This window comes from Mytilus galloprovincialis, chromosome 4 (genome assembly GCF_965363235.1).
Source record: "Mytilus galloprovincialis chromosome 4, xbMytGall1.hap1.1, whole genome shotgun sequence".
Classification (NCBI taxonomy): Eukaryota; Metazoa; Mollusca; class Bivalvia; order Mytilida; family Mytilidae; genus Mytilus; species Mytilus galloprovincialis.
Window position 1 is genome coordinate 42,002,252 of NC_134841.1, and position 20,171 is coordinate 42,022,422.

General features: G+C 30.7%; 1 protein-coding gene across 4 annotated transcripts in view; it reads right to left on the reverse strand.

Moving 5' to 3' along the window:
* Positions 1-2,020: 2,020 nt before the first annotated feature.
* The window catches only part of LOC143072180 (adipokinetic hormone/corazonin-related peptide receptor variant I-like), a 239,472-nt gene continuing 221,321 nt past the window's right edge, over positions 2,021-20,171 (reverse strand). For 2 of the 4 annotated variants that reach the window (XM_076247000.1, XM_076246999.1), the window contains exons 2-6: positions 15,879-16,083; positions 13,758-13,865; positions 9,764-9,827; positions 5,602-5,690; positions 2,021-2,912 (exon numbers count right to left, since the gene is read on the reverse strand). In XM_076247000.1, coding sequence (XP_076103115.1) covers positions 2,560-2,912; positions 5,602-5,690; positions 9,764-9,827; positions 13,758-13,865; positions 15,879-16,083 — 819 coding nt within the window. In that variant the 3' untranslated portion in view covers positions 2,021-2,559. Of the gene's footprint in view, positions 3,063-5,601; positions 5,691-9,763; positions 9,828-13,757; positions 13,866-15,878; positions 16,084-20,171 lie in introns of all 4 variants that reach the window. The other 2 variants (XM_076247003.1, XM_076247001.1) reach the window with 1 other exon arrangement.

The following is a 20,171-nucleotide window of genomic DNA, read 5'->3' on the forward strand; positions in this document are numbered from 1 at the left end:
GAACAAAAAATGTTAAAAATACCAAATAAAGTACGAAGTTGATGAGCATTGAGGACCAAACATTCCCAAGACTTATTACATATTACCAAGAAATTTAAAGAGGACAAACATTTATAACAAAAGTGCTTTAAATGCAATATCCCGTAAAGTGTGTGTATATTTTCACACATGATTGTCAATATAATTGAATTATATTTGACTGTCATATAAATGAGAGGTTTAGCTAGCTAAAAATCCAGGTATAATCCACCAATTTTCTAAATAAAGAAGATGTCAGGAATAGGACAGTTGTTATCCATCCAATTGATGAGTTTGATTTTTCGATTTTGTCATTTGACTACGGATTTTACGTTTTGAATTTTCCCCAGAGTTAAGTATTTTTGTTATTTTGTCTCATTGGCAACCATATCTTATCTTCTTTTTTTTCTCTATTGTAATGGTGTCCATACAATATTCGAGATAATGACTTTAATTTCATAACTGCGAACTTTTAGTTCAATGGCTTACTTGTTAACCAACAATCCCCTACCACGGGAATTATGCCAGAAGCGCATACCCTTTCTGGGAGATATCTTAGTAGTTATCAAAGTACATGGATTATAATGAATACGTCAGACGCGCGTTTCGTCTACATACGACTCATCAGTGACGCTAAGATCAAAATAGTTATAAAGCCAAACAAGTACAAAGTTGAAGAGCATTGAGGACCCAAAATTCCAAAAAGTTGTGCCAAATACGGCTAAGGTAATCTATTCCTGGGATTAGAACATCCTTAGTTTTTCGAATAATTCAAAGTTTTGTAACAGGAAATTTATAAAAATGACCATATAATTGATATTCATGTAAACACCGAAGTGCTGACTACTGGGCTGGTGATACCCTCGGGGACGAAACGTCCCCCAGCAGTGGTATCGACCCAGTGGTGTAAATAGTTATCAAAAGTACCAGGATTATAATTGAATACGCCAGACGCGCGTTTCATCTACATAAGACTCATCAGTGACGCTCAGATCAAAATAGTGACAAAGCCAAAACAAGTACAAAGTTGCACTACAAGAAATATTCATAACAGATCCTGTTAACGTTTAAAATACCGTGAAATATCCTTTTGTAAGTTCAATGGACGACATCATTTTTTGTACTATTGTTTATCTGTAAGTCTTTTTCTATTTTAGCCATGGCGTTGTCAGTTTGTATCGACGTATTAGTTAAAAAAAATCCTCTGATATATTTCGCCATGGACTTTGTGAATGATCTGAATGCTAAACATTACTTGAAACAAGACAGTGTGCAGGAGTAACAACTGACTGTTTGTGTAACTTCACTTGACACGTGCAACTTAAAAGCCTAGACTGCTATCGCACTGTTTTAGCATATTGGAGTTAATGCTTGTCAACAGTACAACTGCTTCTACGCAGACATGTCTTAGTATATTGACGTTAACGCTTGTCAAATGTAAAAATGCTTCTACGAAGACATGTTTTAATTATATTGACGTTAATTCTTGTCAAATGTAAAAATGCTTCTACGCAGAACATGTTTTAATATATTTGAAGTCAGAAAATAATTTCTACGGAAACTTATAATAGTTATCAAAGGTACCAGGATTTAGTACGCCAGACGCGCGTTTCGTCTACATAAGACTCATCGATGACGCTCATATCAAAATATTAATAAAGCCAAACAAGAGCATTGAGGATCCGAAATTCCAAAAAGTTGTGCCAAATACGTCTTAGGTAATCTATGCCTGGGATGAGAAAATCCTTAGTTTTTCGAAAAATTCAAATAACACAGTATTACTGTCATTTCAAGTAATATTGATGTATTCCTTTGAGTTTATTTTCAATTTGGCTTGCATATGCTTGTTCCTAATCGACCCTTTTACAAGTCAATTTAAACAGATGATTTTGAATGTATAAATGTATTAATGGTTCTACTACAAATCATTTTTAATTAACACTTGTTTTTAGATGAATACAAACATGAGGTTCTCTGAAGCACATTTCAAAGAAGTCACAAACAAATTAAAACATAGTTTAATGAATGAACAATATTTTTGAACGTCATGTTTATAACTTTAATCCCCCCTCGAAAGATACCCCAGCATCATATATACTTCATAAATGTACAGAAAAAAATGTATAAAACTCCTTACCAAAGGTAAAGTGAAGTGTATCCACTTGCATCATCTCTAAAGGGATCCAATACAATTTAACATTAAAACAGAAAGAAATCCGCTGCTGCTCCTTTAAATAAATATGTATTAAACTTCGAATCATAAAAGAGCAGAAATATAGAAAAACAAATTGATTATAAGATTGAAGTATCAAGTGTGAGAGATTGCTTTTTCTTACTTAAGGAGATAAACATAGGTTAAGCGAGATAACTCTTAAAATCCTCAATACGTTTGTGTCAACCTTTTTCATAAATATATTCTAAGCTTTTATGTTACATGGATTATTTCCAACCTGTTACAGGTAAATGCTTAAAATACATTGATAAAACTTGACTTTTACAAACGCATAACTGATTTAAAGAGTTATCCCCCTGTATAACTTTTCACTGTATGGTAGTTGTCATATTCTTTTTGGTTTCTTCTAGAGGTAAATTTAGACATAGAAAGTTATTCATATTGGCCCTGTTCTCATTCACAATCCTTGGTTCTGGCGTACACGGACGATACCGTGACGATCTGTCCGATATCGATGACTTCAAGTTTGACGATGATTGGTCACTTTCAACATCAACGTATGGCGTGGAGGTTGATTTTCGTAATGACGTCTTGAGCGGTGTCCTCTGAGAATTGACCTGTGGGTTCCGGGTATTCTCTGCCATATGTCGACTCCTCCAACTTTTACTCAGACAGCAGCAGCATCTCAAGAATTCTCTTTTGAAGTTTATTGTAAACATCCCTGGAACAAAGGGAAATAACTCTTATTTGGATCCCAGGATGTTACATTGAATTGGGTGTTGGATTTGGGGCCTGTCTCTTCTACCTATTTGCACTTTAATCCAACGACCCCATTTTCGTGCCTCTCGACGGAAGGCTGTTGTAAACATCCCTGCAAGTAAAATGTGTTTCTTTTTTGAGTCTAGGGATCACTCTAGTTTCGGAAATTACAGTTACATTTTACGTTGGTTTATGTGATGTTTTTGTCCGCTGAAGTCCGTATAAAACTTATCAGTGTTTTTAGTATAAGATCAATACGACGAGTACTCATGGAAGAGTTTTTAGCAAAAGAGAGGTCCCCAGGAGAAAGCACTTTTGGTATTTACTTTCATTGAAATGTTGAAATGTTTTTAAAAATATTAACGAAAAACCAAATAAAAGAAATTACCAAATTCAAGTGTTCTTTTGTTTTTTGTATGGTCGTAAATATTTTGTGCATTATGTATTTCATAGAAATCAGACCTTGGTTTCAAGTCTACTCGTTAAAACTTAATAACTAAATATTCCTAATACAGACAAAGCCAAAACTAAATCAAGAGTCTCCTGAATAGGACAAATCAGCCTTACAGTTGGAACTTTATCAGGTAACACAAAACAAGAACTAGTATTATATTGCATAACAGTCGTTAGATAAAAGAAGTATATATGATTTTCAACCCAAAATACGCGTAACTGATTTATCAAGGATACATTTGAAGAGACAAGCCAAAAAAAAAAAGAGTAACAGAACGACGGTACAAATGGAAGCAGTGTTAACTCGTTTAGAATTATCAATTTATCCGTGTTCTCGAAAGGCGGAAAATGTTGTGTAATACCCCAGTTTCCTAAAAACAATTCGAACTTTCTCAGTTATATAGAGTATTTTCTTGTTTGAAAATCAAATAGTATGAATCTGAAGAAGAAATAAACTTAATTAAAATGGTTGTTTGTTTGTCAAAGACAGGTATGATTTTCAGACGACTTTATTATCCATCATTCACTGACTCTACCCGACTCCAGGTAAGCGTAAGTGACGCTAAGTATACACAAACAAATTCACTATCCTGTGGACATTCTTTTCTTACTTTTGTTTACCTTATTTATATAACCAACAGTTTCTGTTCGTGTTACTCAGTCTTTAGATGTTGTGTTTTATGTACAGCTGTTTTTCTGTGTTTTTTTACTTTTTTTGCCATGGCGTTGTCAGTTTGTGTTTTGACTTATGAGTTTGAATGTCTCTTTTATATCTTTCTCCTTTCTCTTCTTGCTGTTTTTAATTCACCATTTGTCATTTCAACAACCCAGAATCAAAGATAGATCTCGAAAAATAAGTTTAAACCCGTCAAAAGCGCATTAATATATCCCAAATGAGGTATCTTGTAAAAGGTTGTCGTTTGTTTTTTTCATTTTGTCTCCTTTTTTTTAGTTGTAGCAGATCTTTTTTATTTGAGTCACAGGTTTTATTTATACACAAGGATATTGTCATACTATAGAGTAGCTAGTATTTTGTTGTAGACCATATGTTGACATTTTGACAATTTGTGACATATGCCCTACATCTCCCTTAGTTAGATTTTTTTATTTTTATTGTCGCAAGTCAAGGCATCATTTTTCTATTTAAAGAAGAAAACGCAAGATTGGTAAGATATATTTCACCTATTGTTGTCTACTCAAATTTAAATGGTTACATCTTCAGCATTGAAATTGAAATTTTTACACACATAGTGTCAAAACTGTAAACTGGATAGTAGAACATATGGGAATTGGGAAATTTAGATTGTAGAAATTATAGTTAATAAAGTATGCAACGATAGACATTTATTTTATAAATTAAATTATATATGAAGCATGCATAATTCGACATTATATCCTGACTGCGAGCCAACCAGTCATTGTTATTTTATAGTGTGTCTTTCTATTTTGTGATGTCGCACTATTGTTTTAGATAAGGGTTAAGGTTTGGTACCATTAACACGTTTAAACCCGAACAAATTTTTGCACCTGTTCTAAATCAGGAATCTGATGTTCAGTAGTTGTCTTTTGTTGATTTGATTCATAAGTGTTTCTCGTTTCTTCTGTTTTGTATAGATAAGACTGTTGTTTTTTTCAGTTTGAATGGTTTTACACTAGTATTTTTTGGGCCCTGTATAGCTTGCTGTTCGTTGTGAGCCAATTCTCCGTGTTCAAGACCATACTTTGTCTTATAATGGTTTGCTTTTATTAATTGTGACTTAGATGGAGAATAGCTCATTGGCACTCTTACACCATCTTTAATATCCTTTTTTCCTTTTGCTTAATAATGGCAAGGAAACAGTAAATATCGGTTGTTCTCGGTGTCCAACAACAAACGAGTCTATCAGAGCTTTTCAATCGCAGTGAAACGTTTAAAATGAATAAAGCAGCAATATATGATACTGTCCCTTTTGACGAGAGACACAAAAGAAATAATGCGACTTATTGCAATTCAGTTGCGAATGATACTTTTGTTATCGGAATTTCATACTTGCATCATATACACGTTAATCATATCGTATGTTTTATAGAATATACTTTTTTATGATTTTCGATAATAAGGATTGAGAATTATTTTATTTTTGTGTTTTTGTTTGTTATGAATAGTTTATTAGATATTTTGATCGTTGATCAAGATCGTCGTTGTAATGAAAACTTACCATATACAATTGGATCCATACATGAATTAGATACAGCGAACAGGAATAAACCTTTCTTTATCTTAGAATTTAATCTCTTTGCTGATTCTCTGTTAAAAAAGCATACATATTATTATCTAAATTTGTAGGAGTATGGAAATTGTATTTCATATGTACAAATAAACTCATCATAGGTACCAGTATTTATTGTTTGAACGCAATACGCGTGTTTCGTCTACAAAAGACTCACCAGCAACGGCCAAATAAACATTTATAAAAGTCAAATAAAGATCGGAGTTGAAAAGTATTGAGGACCCAAAACCCCGAAGGGCTTTGCAAAATTCAGTTTTATGGGTTATTATCATGGAAGTTAGGTAATGTCATTAACGATAAATTTTATCTATTTGGTTAAAATGAAGGTCACAGGAATACAAAATCAATGAGGTTAAATTATTCTATTGCAAGTGAATAATTCATCAGCAATATTTCTTTTCTTTTTTTGACAAAATTGAATCAAATTGGTTGCTAAATCCGAATTATTATTTTACCATTTCACTTATATTGATGATCGAACAAAACGAAATCATATTCTAATTTTTCATATTTCGTAGCTAGTGTCCATTTAAAATCATCGTTTCTTTTAAATTTCAACTGAGACGTATTACCCATTACCACGAAATTCAAAGAGAGGATCAGATAACGAAATATATTAACGAAGTTAATCATAAAAGAAAAAAAAGGGCGAAAGATACAGAGACATTCAAACTCACATGTTTAAGTTAGAATTTGTATCTTTAACCAAAAGGAAATTTCTTTACTATATCTAAGAGATTGTTTATACACAAAGATAGTGCTCATTGACAGTGGAAATATATTCGAAGTTAAATTTAAAATATTGGAGCCAAATGTATAAAACCATGTCTAAAGTAAAATCACAAAAATACTGAACTTAGAGGAAAATCCATTCGGAAAGTCCATAATCACATGGCAAAATCAAATAACAAAACGCATCAAAAATGAATGGACATGAACTGTCATATTCCTGACTTGGTACCATGTATAACAGTTTTTGTTACTCAAATTTACATAAGAAAGTGATAATACGAGTATTTCAAAAGACAGATATGAAAACATACAGAGATGGTTACTATGAAAAACCATGTCAAATCAATTTGACTGTTTTATAAAGGGCAAAAAGAAAAGACACACAGCAGAACAAAAAAAAAAAAAAAAAAAAAACCAAACAAAACAACACTACCCACGAAACTAATGATTTCGCTTTTAACAACGCAATCAAAACAGGGAATGTACTCAGGTAATTCTGAATGCTTGATATATATAATCTACTCCTTGTATGGCTCAGTGGCAGTCAAGTTTTATTAAGAAGTTGCATTCGATGATATCACAGCAAAGTAGAAAGCATGACGAAGACATTTCCATAATATACATTGAATATTTAAAGTTTGAATCGGATTTTGATCACATGATTGCTTATTAATATAATTTGGTGTTAAATTAAATCATCGACTAAATTAAGTTTAAAATCTACTGAATATAGTTATAATGGTTAAAAATTAAAAAATTTGCAGCAACATTTATCCAAATAAAATCTTATTATTTGTTTACAAAAAATAGTAATCGTAGCACTGCAATACATTTAATGTTTGGAAATAAAATTCTTACTTGTTAGTCAAATACAATTGTGAAGAGTTGAAAACGTACATAATATTTATCTTCTACAGTAGCTACTATTTAAAGAACAAAATAGTTGTAAGATAATCACGAAACACAATTACAAATGAAACATTCATTAGATTTCCTATTTTATTCTTTTAAGTCAATTTGTATCTTTTTAAATACATTATATATAGTTATCACCTATCCTGAATACTCATGGTCGTGAAAAAAAAAAAATGAATTGTTATGCTTTTATCAAATCATGTTCAAAATATAAATCGTTTGAAAAATATGAAGTAAATCTAACCTTTTGTATGAAATAGTGATTGACGTTTAGGATGGCGTACATATTATAAGTAGGAAATGAACATTACAAATCGTGATATGGATTACAACATAAACTTTTTACAAACATGATGTTCCTCTTTGCCTGCCTTTTGTCCTTTGTCTATTAGCATTTTGCATGATATTCAAATCGAATGAAATTTGGTGGAAAGAAACAGCACACTCTTTCCGATTACATTATATGAACTCTGGATTCAGTTGGTATTATTTATTTTAATTTTATTCTTATATAGCGTTTTGAACAGTGTTATTTGTCTTTTTGTCGTATTTAGTTTTTGCTATGATTTTGTCGGCATGTCTTTGACTTATAGGTTGCACTGTGGTATTACAACTGTTTCATAGTCTACGGACCTTTTAATAAAATAAATTATATACTGCAATGTATTCATAGATATTTTGTTTTGATTTCCTGCTGGTTTCCATATACGATCTCTGTCTTACATTTAACGCACAAGACACAACTTTGTTATTTTAATAGTATACATATACATTGATAGCGGACAAATTAAATCAAGATGAAGACCAAAAGTAAAGAGAAGGGTAGTATAGAATTTTAGTATAAGTTTTAATTCTTAGAAGTTCTAGGCATATGAATGCCGAAATTTGATGCGAAGCTTTAGGCCCAATTTTTGATATTTGAACAAAAAGAAGTCACACGAACCTTTTTTTGTATAGCATTTATTCTTTTACGAAACTTCATAGTAAAAGTGGCACAGTTTTAGCCATCAAAGGAGTCCGTAAAGAAAATTGCATTGTCTTTATTTTGAGAAGTTTTTAATCTCCCTTTAGTATATCCCGTCTTTTTTAAATGATTATAATCCCTTTATGGTATCTATTGCATGCAACTTATTATTATTTGATATAGATACGTTTTTACTTCAAATGAAAATTAAATTGCTGATTATATATTCACCAAAATGTGTATAGATAATATCCTAGTAATTGGAAAACTGAATCAGCGTACAGATGAAACTCAATAAACAGGAGAAATCCATTTTCTTATTACAAAGAAGAAGTATTAGTATATAATAAATAATAATCTGGTCTAGACTAAGACCTATTGTAATCAGATGCAAGATTGTAAAAACTAGATATTAGACCAGAAAGAACTAACTCAATAATCGCGCAATACAATTATACCGAGGTTAATCAAGTATCATGAAAAGGTCACTTCCTTGTAGGAAGAAAAAAAACATCAATTTATTAAATTAGCATTTTAGGTTTTGTTTCCTAACTGTTTAGTAAGAAACAACTATGTAACAAATTTCTACATTATAAAATCCAAAAAGATGCTACTCTATGAGCAGCCAAAGCGTTTAAAAGTAATTCTATATTAGTGGAGTAAATAATAGTTTTATTCAAAATGTACAAAAACTCCAATTAAGATCAACAAACATTTATATATTTCTCAGGACTGACTATAGTCGGGAATAACAACTAACGTATCATTCCAGTGGCAATTTTATAACTTATTGCATGACAAAGCTAAACGAGAACTATGGGTTTTTAGTGTATATTTATATCTTTTTCTCATGACAATGAACTATCAAACGGATAAATATAACAACAAGTCATCAAAATGACTTACGGAACAAATGGAAGACTGGCTATATTGTTAAACAGATTTACAGAAATAATGGAATGAACAAATGAAGCTGTCCCTTAGATATAATAATTTATATACTTTGTAATTCGGTGTCTGGTTGGTGTTGTGTTCAAACAATTTACTCGTGTAAAGATGCACAGAATACAGGAATTTGACAGCAACAACAAAACAAATCTAACCCACCAATATTCCGTATGAACGCACTGTTCTTACTAAATGGTCCCGTTCAGTTTAATTCTAAAGAATCCAAATTTGCCACAAAACTATCCACATTTAGCTACTAGTATATTACACTTGCCATTACACTAATCACGTCCTCTTTACCGTTCCTCGCTTTTGATATCATCGAATGCTCCTTTCTTACAACGAGCCACTATAGTGGGTCATAAACTGTTTTTAGAATTCTTTGTGGTGTTATGTTAATGTTCTTTATCTTTTCTATGTTTTTGTTTTGTCTAGATCGGATTTTTATATTTTTAGACTTCATCTAAACCTAGAGTGCGACTTATATTAATATACCATAGTCTTACATAAATTAACCAAATACATACTTACATATCGAACCACCACCAAGCAGATATAACATAATAAGGCGTCCAACACATTATAAAAACACTAACTGAAAAAGAGAAAATACAACATGAACATATGTTATAATGATACTCATCAGCTGAACGTAAGTCTTACCTCACATTTTTAGAAATGCATTATTTTTGTTATGAATACCCACTTCTATGCAATATGAGATTTAATAGATAATGCTCAAAACCTTTATCCATGAACACAGTGGCATAAACAACAATTGCAGTTGTACTAAAGTCAAACCAACTGTGTTTCCCAGAAGCAATGCAAAATGAATCTATGTTTAATTTTGACTTTCAAATCTAGGGTCATAATTTTTCCAAGTTTATTATTCTCGACCAAAAAATATGTTGATTACTGACAACGTCTGACATTTAACAATTCTAATATCCTAACAAACCATTTTATGGACATGTTTACAACATTACTCATATTAGATTATAAGTTTTCTTTTTATAGCAGTAACTCGACTCGTTTTTTACTTTTTAATTGAAGAAACATTCATTCATTGTCATTAAAATGTTTTTGAGGCGACATATGACTGCTGATGTATGTACGCTTTGCTGTTTATATTAAATAGAAGAACTATTCTAACTATTTCATATTAAATAGAAGAACTATTCGAACTATTTCATATTAACTAGAATATTCGAAATATTCAAACTATTTCATATTAAATAGAAAAACTATTCGAACTATTTCATTTAAGCACTTGTAATTCACCAATCCTGTTAGGTTTAGAATCTTCTGTTGCTATCAAATATAAAGTACTCTTAAACATATATATATATATATATATATATATATATATATATATATATATATATATATATATATATATATATATATATATATATATATATATATAATATATATATGAAGGAGGTTGGTCATCAAGACAGATTCGCAGGCGCTGTTTTGGGTTCAAATTTATTTTGTTTGCATTTCTGCACTAATATTTTTTATCCTTTGCTATCAATTGAGATGATAATTCTTCGCGATTCATTTCAATTAAAAATAAGTCAACACTTATTGAATAAACACATTAGTTTGTTGTCAACATGTAGAGTATATAAAATGAAGCTCGAAAATTATTGCACGATTAGTTTTAATGAAAATTTCTTTCAAATACCCAAGTACTCAAAATCATGCACGCAATACAATACAACAGGTAGTCTTTCGAGAGTAAAATCAACAAGGTAATAAAAACAAAGCATGATACGATCGTACAAAGTAACATGATTGCACTATACAGTTATGTTAAAACTGAATAAACTGTTGGGATATATATATATATATATATATATATATATATATCCCAACAGTTTATTCAGCTTTAACATAACTGTATAGTACAATATATCAAGATCTGAGTAAAAACAATTTCTAATTTAGGAATTTAAGGGATGACACACAAACGGGATTTTTTTTTTATAAAGAGTTACCAAGATAAAATTTACCTTGCGTACAAAATGCTTTTGTTTTGAAGAATCGTCATGAAGTGAAAAAGATTTGTCATTTTAATTGGAAAAATATCAGATGAATAAAAAGATGAAGATGCATGAACTTTCTTTAACGTTTATTTACATGTAATAGTTTTTAAGATTTAGGATTCTTTCGGGTTAGAATGAAGTATTTAAAAAATGAAAGAAACAAAACACAGAACAGTTTTTAAAGAGGTCTTTAAAGGCATAAATACATAAACCATAATACTGATATATGGTAATGGTAATATCAATTATTACAACTGAGGCGACTCCGCTTCCGAGCGGTTGATTTTTATAAGATATTTTCTGCTCGATACACGATTTCCGAGTAATTACATCATTGCAGACAATGGAATGATTACCGTAATTTATTATCATCGCAACTGAAAAACCTGTAACGTAATAGACCATGAGTGATGGTTTTCGTTATCTGAACGATTTAAATCAGTGTTACATTTGTACGTACTGCGCTGTTATTTAATGTCTTGTCCTGTAACCTATTTGAAGATGTCATTTTGACCGATTAATGTCTTCGAGCGGAGGAAACTAGCAATGCGTAGTTTTAGCTAATATCTAATAATCTTATAAAAATAAACCCCAAGTTAATAGTTTCATCAGACGGTTTTAGAAAAAAAAGATTCACGGGACTCTATTCTTGTCAACAGTTGATTAGTATAAGTCGGAAGTTCATTTATATTAGAATTTATTACTCCCATGACATTTTTGTAGGAATTACCTGTTTAGTATGTATACTTACAGACTTTGAAGCTTTCATAAAACTCTATTATTTTTAGCAGTTCTTTTAAGTTCTTATACGATGAAAAGATTGATAAACAAAATAACTGATTAATTAATGTGAACTTTATGTAAGTTGACCCATAAACAACTGGGGTGGTCAGAATGATTTTAAAAGATGCAATATTTTCATGTTTGAACCATATGATAGAGAGAGGAAGAAAATATAGAACACACACATGACAGAAGAGCGTTTGAAATGCATAAATATATAAGATATGGACACAATGATGTATGCTAATGCTAATTATACCTGCAGATGCAACAACACTTTCTATTGGCTGGTATATATTGAGGAAACAAAAACTCAGAGTTTTCCTACAACTGTGTAGGCAATGGAATTATTATCTCAATTCATAATCAGCGCAGCTAAAACCTGTGATGTAATGAATCAGTAGATTTTGCATACGTCATAACGTTGATTAACGATTAAGGTCAGTGTTACGTACTATTATGTCTAGTCCCGATCTTGTAACCTATTTTATGATGTTCCTTTGAAGTTATTCTGGCCTATTAATCACGTTCGTTCCGATAAAACTTGGAATGCTTAGTTATAGCCTCAAGAAAATGGCCTTCTAAAGACAGTTTTATATTGTCATCAGACAATTTTAGGAAAAAAGAGGCTTAATATAATTTTAATCTTGTCAAGAACAGAGTAGCAGGGATAGTTTCGTTTATTTTAAAGTTTTACTCCCACGGCATTGGGCGAACAATTCGTTTTAAGTATCTAGAACAACTTTGAAGCTTACTTTATTATTTCAGCAGCTAAAAGTAGTATAAAAAGACCGTGTCTCGATCATATTAATTGATACTTGTATATTGCATAAATGTTGAATTCATTCGTTTGATACTGTGTTACATATTTGTTTTTCGTTCATTTTTATGCCCCATTTATGGGCATTATGTTTTCTGGTCTGTGCGTCCGTCCGTCCGTTTCGTTTCAGGTTAAAGTTTTGGTTAGGTTTTTGGTCAAGGTAGTTTTTAATGAAGTAGAAGTCTTATCAACTTCACTTTTAGTAAGCATATTCCCTATAAAATGATCTTTCTAATTTTAATGCCAAATTAGAGATTTCATCCCATTTTCACGGTCCACTGAACATAGAAAATGATAGTGCGGATGGGGCATCTGTGTACCTTGGACACATTCTCGTTTGTACATAAGTTAGGCTGTTCGTTTCTGTCATTTTAATCGTTTTCGTTTGTTATTTCTGTGACTTACCTTACTATGCGGTATGGGCTTTGTTCATTGCTGAAGGCCACATGGTGACTTATAACTGCTAATTTCTGTGTCATTTGCAAATTGGTCTTATCGTCTCATTGGCAATTACACCACATCTTCTTGTTTATATCATATGTATTAAGGTGGGTTTATTGAGTTTTGATTTTAGATAAAAAAGAATTTAATGCAAATTTTCGACAACACTATCATTCCGTGTTGGAAAGGATAACACTTATGCCTCAACGAAGATGTTAAGAAGGGGCATTATAACCGAGAAAATAAAAACCGTCAATACAAAAAGTACACTATAATATCGCACTTTATTTTGAATCTATGAGTTTAATTATCCCTCTGGTATCTTTTGTCCCTCTTAAATTTTCAGTCGATTATATATAATTTCAACTCTAGCGTACATTAACATGTAGACATCCACTTTGTTAAAAACATATTTACTAAGAATTATTACCTATTACAAGAGTCATTTTTAATGTTCTCGATCTTGCTTTTTCTATATTTCCTACAGCAGATCGACGTAATCGAGATCTTCGTTTTGTTGCAAAACCAAGTGCCTCTTCTGAAATAACAAACATCAACATAAATTGTATTACAAAAGAAAATTAGTTGACGGAGTTTACCAAATTACAAACACTCCTGTGTATTATTTGTTAACAAGAATGTACATTCTGAAGAGGATGACATCAGTCATCAATTAACGTCCGCATAATTGAAGTAAATGAAATTCCTTAGACAATTTTACATCTATAAGATACAATATGTTAGAACTTTGATGGAATAAGTGTAAAAGCATATAGACATTGAAATAAAACTTTTCAATTAAGATGATAAATGTCAGTTTTCTTAAGTTTTCTACGGAAGTCAAAATCAGACAGAAAACATCTCTGTATATTTGTGTTTAACACGATCATAATTCTTAATTTATTAACTATAACATAAAATTAAAGATATATCTAATAGTAATTTATTAACTTTGATGTTTTATGATCAATACTACATAAGTTGTTTTCTAATGTTTGCAAGAAAATTAAACACGTATGTTTAGTAAGTATTGATAACTATTAACATCTGCTATGTATCATATAAACAAAAAATTGTATTTTTTAATAATAGTTTTGTCGAGAAAAACAAGGTACGAAAATCGTCTGAATTGATTTCTGATTTTCTTAAATATGTTTCTAGGGATTTGCTCCTCACTTCTTTATAGCCTCATGAATTGTCATCGAGCATATTATTTCATTAAGAATTTATAATTTGAAACTTTCATGACACTACGATTATTACTCTCCATAGAATTTATATGACGTAAGCCTATGTCCCTGCGGTTAAACCGGACATTGAATAAAAGATATACTTATGGATACATGAACATTTTGATTTTGACCCTTTATTTCAGAAAAAAAAATACTATGTAATGTCATATATTGCAGAGGAAGTACAAATAACCATCATGCATTGCCAGTCCAGACATATAACTGTCAACGGACATAGTATATCATTTAGCATTTATAATTTGAAATTGTCATGACTTACTCTCAATAAGGATTTATATGGCGTAAGCCTATGTCCCTTTTGTTTAAGCTGACATTGAATTAAAAATATTCTTATGACTACATGAACATCTTGATTTGGGTTTCGACCTTCATTTCAGAGAAAAAACTATCTTATGTAATATATTGCAGAGGAAGTACATCATGTATTGGCAGTACAGACACATAAATGTCTCCTGAATTGTCATCGAGCATATAATTTCATTTAACATTTATAATTTGAAACTGTTATGAAATTATACAATAATTACTGTATAAGGATTTTTATGGCGTAAACCTATGTCTCTTCTGTTAAAGCTGACATTGGAGTAAAGATATACTTATAACTACTAAAGTACAAATAACCATCATGCATTGCAAGTACAGATATATAACTGTCTCATGAATCGTAAACAAGGACATTATTTCTTTTAGTATTTATAATTTGAAACTTTTATGACATTATGAATATTACTCTCAGTAAGGATTTATATTGCGTGAACCTATGTGTCTTCTGTTCAAGCTGACATTGAATTGAATATTTTATATTTTATGAAAAAAATAATAAATGTCTGAAAATCTTCTCACAATGGCTAGTGATAAATGCACTTGTCCTGTCGACCACACCGGTCTCGCTCCTTTCAAAATTCATCCGATTCTCTTAAGGTGGTACCTAACACTACAGGGAGATAACTCTGTAAAATCAGCTAAACGTTTTAATTACGTTGTGTTGTTTAGGGAATATTAAGCTTCTCAATGATCAAAATAAGTGTTTGTCAAACTGCTATATAACCAGTGTAATTTTTCTGATAAAACGGTTGGTTCAAATTTTTAGAAATTTTTATATTTTTGTAAAAGGGTCAAAGTAAATACTTTGTCAAAATTTTAAGAAAATTAAACGAGCCAAATTAATTTTAGTTAAAGTGTTGGGTACCACCTTAATTGTGGGTTAGTATTGTCGTTTTTGAATCGAGTTACTAGATTTGAACATCGGAACTTCTGTAGTCTTAATTTATACATTTTTACAATAATAAATCACTTACCTTTACTTTGTCTTGTTTTCTTTGAAATTTGATATAAAATTGAGCAATATGACACAGATATAATAATTAATGGTAATCCATATAATGTTGTTAAATTGAATAGATTATAGGCAAGTTCGTGAGCTGTCGTTGGAAAAAAGTTAAATGTCACACACTGTGTAAACCACGTATATTTCGGATGTCTATCTACATGGAATATAACACTCTGAAAAAGAGAAAAGAAAAATGTGTCAATAATGAATAAAAAAACGAGAACGCAATTTAAAAGTAATATTGAGAATTTAATCAATATTGTTTAATGCCAAGTTAAAACAATTTTCTACTACTAAAATTCAGACAATATATCTTCTGACACTATACATATATATAATCTATAGATAATGATGCCTATTCATTTACATCTATTTTAGATATGACAAACTTTGATATTGCAAATAGATAATAGAGTAATGTAGTATCTCCAAAGAGCAATACTTTTCATTTTACTGTTATAATAAGTCGGGGTGCATGTGTAAATTGGTACAGCAGCCTTTCTGCAAGATTCAGTTTAGGTTATAACTTTTCAATTCTGAATTACGCAATTAAAAACAAGACGCAATATTCATTTGCAGAGATGTTTTTGTTCAATAAAGAGCGATCATAATGTTTGATTGAATTCTATTTTAACTAGTACACATCGGTACACTATAAAGTTTGCTTGGAATATATAATTATATGCAAATATTGATTCGATTCAAAGTATATCGAATCTTTTATATGCAATTTTAATGTATACGAAAAAAACCTTAAATACCATATTTATTGACAGATTGCACCAATTTATTGCCAATAACTATATGGGAAAGAGTAATTAAATTTGTTAAATTATTGTGAGGAAATAACGGTGTCAAGACAGATCGCAATTATTTGTTCTGATTGGTCATAAAACAGTTGATTACATTGTTATTTAACCATTAACGCCGTTTGTTCCGTCAGATATAAACTTTTGATCATTCTTTACGAGGAAACGACACGAATGAGATACGGATAGCTGTAATCAATATACAAAAGACCGGTGAATCTGCAAGTCAACTGTCGTCTAGACGTCACTTTACAGCACAAAGTGCAAATTTCTTCTTTAGAAGACTGTTATCCTTTCTTTCAACCACATTTTCCAGCATTTTTACACACACAACGAATATTGCGCCCTAACGAATCGAGCCCGATACATTTAAGTGGAAACATATCCTTATTGAGCTTCCTTTTGCATATGTCATCTTGCTCAGGGACCCTTAATTCTCGTATCACGGCTTTGAGTTCAACTTATCAATAACATCAACATGTCTCAGGAGAAGTCATCAGCGACGTCACAATTTGTGTGGAGACGTTATTTAGCTTACTATTGTCAAGCGTTAAACTTCCAAGGCATAGGGAAAGACCAGAACTAGCACTATAAACGGATTATAGAGGTTATCGTACCATATCAACCGCCCGTCACAATATGAAGCTTTTATCTATTTATTCACACTCAATCCTCGACTTTCTAATACGCATCAATAATAAATCTAGAATTTGCTTATATAAACGAAATCCATACCCTGGACGATAGCATCAACCAGGAAATATATACCATATTATTTGGTCCTGTGTGAATGATTGCAAATATAAATGAAAAGTTTGCAATGGAGAAAATATTTGCAGCGGAAAGTGAATTTGAATTAAGGGATGCATTACAATTACCCTCAGGAACCAATTTTTGAAGTAGCATTGGAATTTAGGAAAGATTATGCAAAAAGGGAAACAAAGTTGATTCCCATAGGAAAGCCGGCTGTCTTTTTCAAATTCACTAATGTAACAATTGTAACAATTATATGTATATTATGTGGCATGTAGCATTCATTCAGTTTTGCGCCCTAATTATTTCTTTTAAATATATCGCATATAGAAAATTTTACTCAGTTCTTGCTTACTAAACATTTTCATTGTATGTTAAAAAAGTTCCCTCAGTTTGATTTTTTACATTTTCTTTTGTATATATTTCGTGATTAAAAATATTATATCAGCTTTAACTGTCTTGCCATGTTTGACACTTCGTATGTATAACCTAATTTACTTACATCTTACTTCCTGGTCATGTTTGTTAACATGTCAGAACAGTACGATAAGAATACCAGCATAAAGAAATGTTCACATAGTAATGCATTTTATTTCAATATATCATAAGAAAAAAGTTCACTCAGTTCTTATATCCTAACCTTTTCGTTTTATATTTCATTAGTTCAGAGTAGTAAGCTTAGATCGACTTGCACCTTCATATTACAAATAAAAACTACAAATGTTGAAGTGAATAGCCTTTATTGAAAGTTTTGTTATCAATTTGTTTTAGATTTTGTAGAATGTAGGAATGTGCATTAAGATATTTGAGGACAAATTGGCGTTACGTTCCGAATTTTTATTGGTGGATGTTTAGCATCTAACTGTTTTGTTTCCTGCATACCTAAATGTCAGCAATTAAAAACATGTCTGGCACAATGAAATGCGTTTTTATTTCAGTCAGTTCTAAATTACTTTATAAGAAGACTTTTATTCCTAAATAGACGAAACATTAAATGTTCATTCAATTTATTGGTATTTTATATTCAATTATCAAACAAATTATAAACAAACACGACAACATATACACAAACTGCCATTAAATGACTGTCTTTAATTAAACAAAGCTCTTTAGTGTATAAAAATATTTAAATGACTCTGCTACAAACTGAATTAAACAATGCAATAAAACGATAATACAATTTCTTTGTCCAATTCTTATCAAAGAAGGGTTTTAATATTGTTATTTAATAATAAACGTGGCTGGAAGCATTTAAACATAACGGGAAACCAGTTTTATGTATTTGTACACGACAATGAAAGCATTTTATTCTCCATTGCTCAAAGTTGCATCATTTCAGAAGAAGCTACAAATAAGCCCTGTCTGATACTGTGGTTATTGGTAATTAATGTGGCATAAGAAGAATATACATGTATACAATTGTATAGAATATATGTATGTTATTGACGAACCATAAGATATAACATGATATAAGCAAAATAATATCTTAATGAACTCATTGTAGCATCCATTTCCTATAGTTTTAATAAACATTATAAAGTATTGCTTTTGCTTTATTTGGATTAAAATAAAAATAGTGTCCTCCATGCTTTTCAATTGTTTTTACCTTACCTTGTTTTGTTTGAAGAGCGTCATTTATGGGTAATTTGTAAACGAAACTTATGACTGGCCTACTGGTCAACCGGGAAATATATACCATATTAGTTGGTCCTGTGTGAATGATTGCAAAAATAAATGAAAAGTTTACAATGGAGAAAAAAGAGTGAGAGAACATATTTGTAGTGGAAAAAGAATTTGAATAAAGGAATGTATTACATTTCCCACAGGAACCCATTTATGAAGTAGCTTTGGAATTCAGGAAAGATTATGCAAAAAGGGAAACAAAGTTGATTCCCATAGGAATGCCGGCTGTCTTTTTCAAATTCACCAACGCAACAATTATATGTATAGCATGTGGCAGCATTCATTCAGTTTTGCGCCCTAATTATTACTTTTAAATATATCGCATATAGAAAATTTTACTCAGTTCTTGCTTACTAAACATTTTTCAAAGAAGGGTCTTAATATTGTTATTTAATAATAAACGTGGCTGGAAGCATTTAAACATAACGGGAAACCAGTTTGATGTATTTGTATACGACAATAAAAGCATTTTATTCTCCATTGCTCAAAGTTGCATCATTTCAGAAGAAGCTACAAATAAGCCCTGTCTGATACTGTGGTTATTGGTAATTAATGTAGCATAAGAAGAATATATATGTATACAATTGTATAGAATATATGTATGTTATTGACGAACCATAAGATATAACGTGATATAAGCAAAATAATATCTTAATGGACTGATTGACGCATCCATTTCCAATAGTTTTAATAAACATTATAAAGTATTGCTTGCGATTTATTTGGAGTAAAAAAAACATAGTATCCTCCATGTTTTTCAACTTATTTTTTTACCTTAACTTGTTTTCTCTATGTCTAAAGATATTTATATAAAAGATAAAACATATCACCATCCCAAAACGATAATTGAGTATTCAACAGCAAACTTGTATGATCCTTCGTATTAAAGGCCATTTACATAAACAATCTGTATACTGTGTGGGAAAATACAACGAAAGTAATGTAAAACAACGGTTATATTCTGGACTTGGTGGGGTCGTTATCCCCTGAAAATGATTGGTAAAATGGGATGTTAA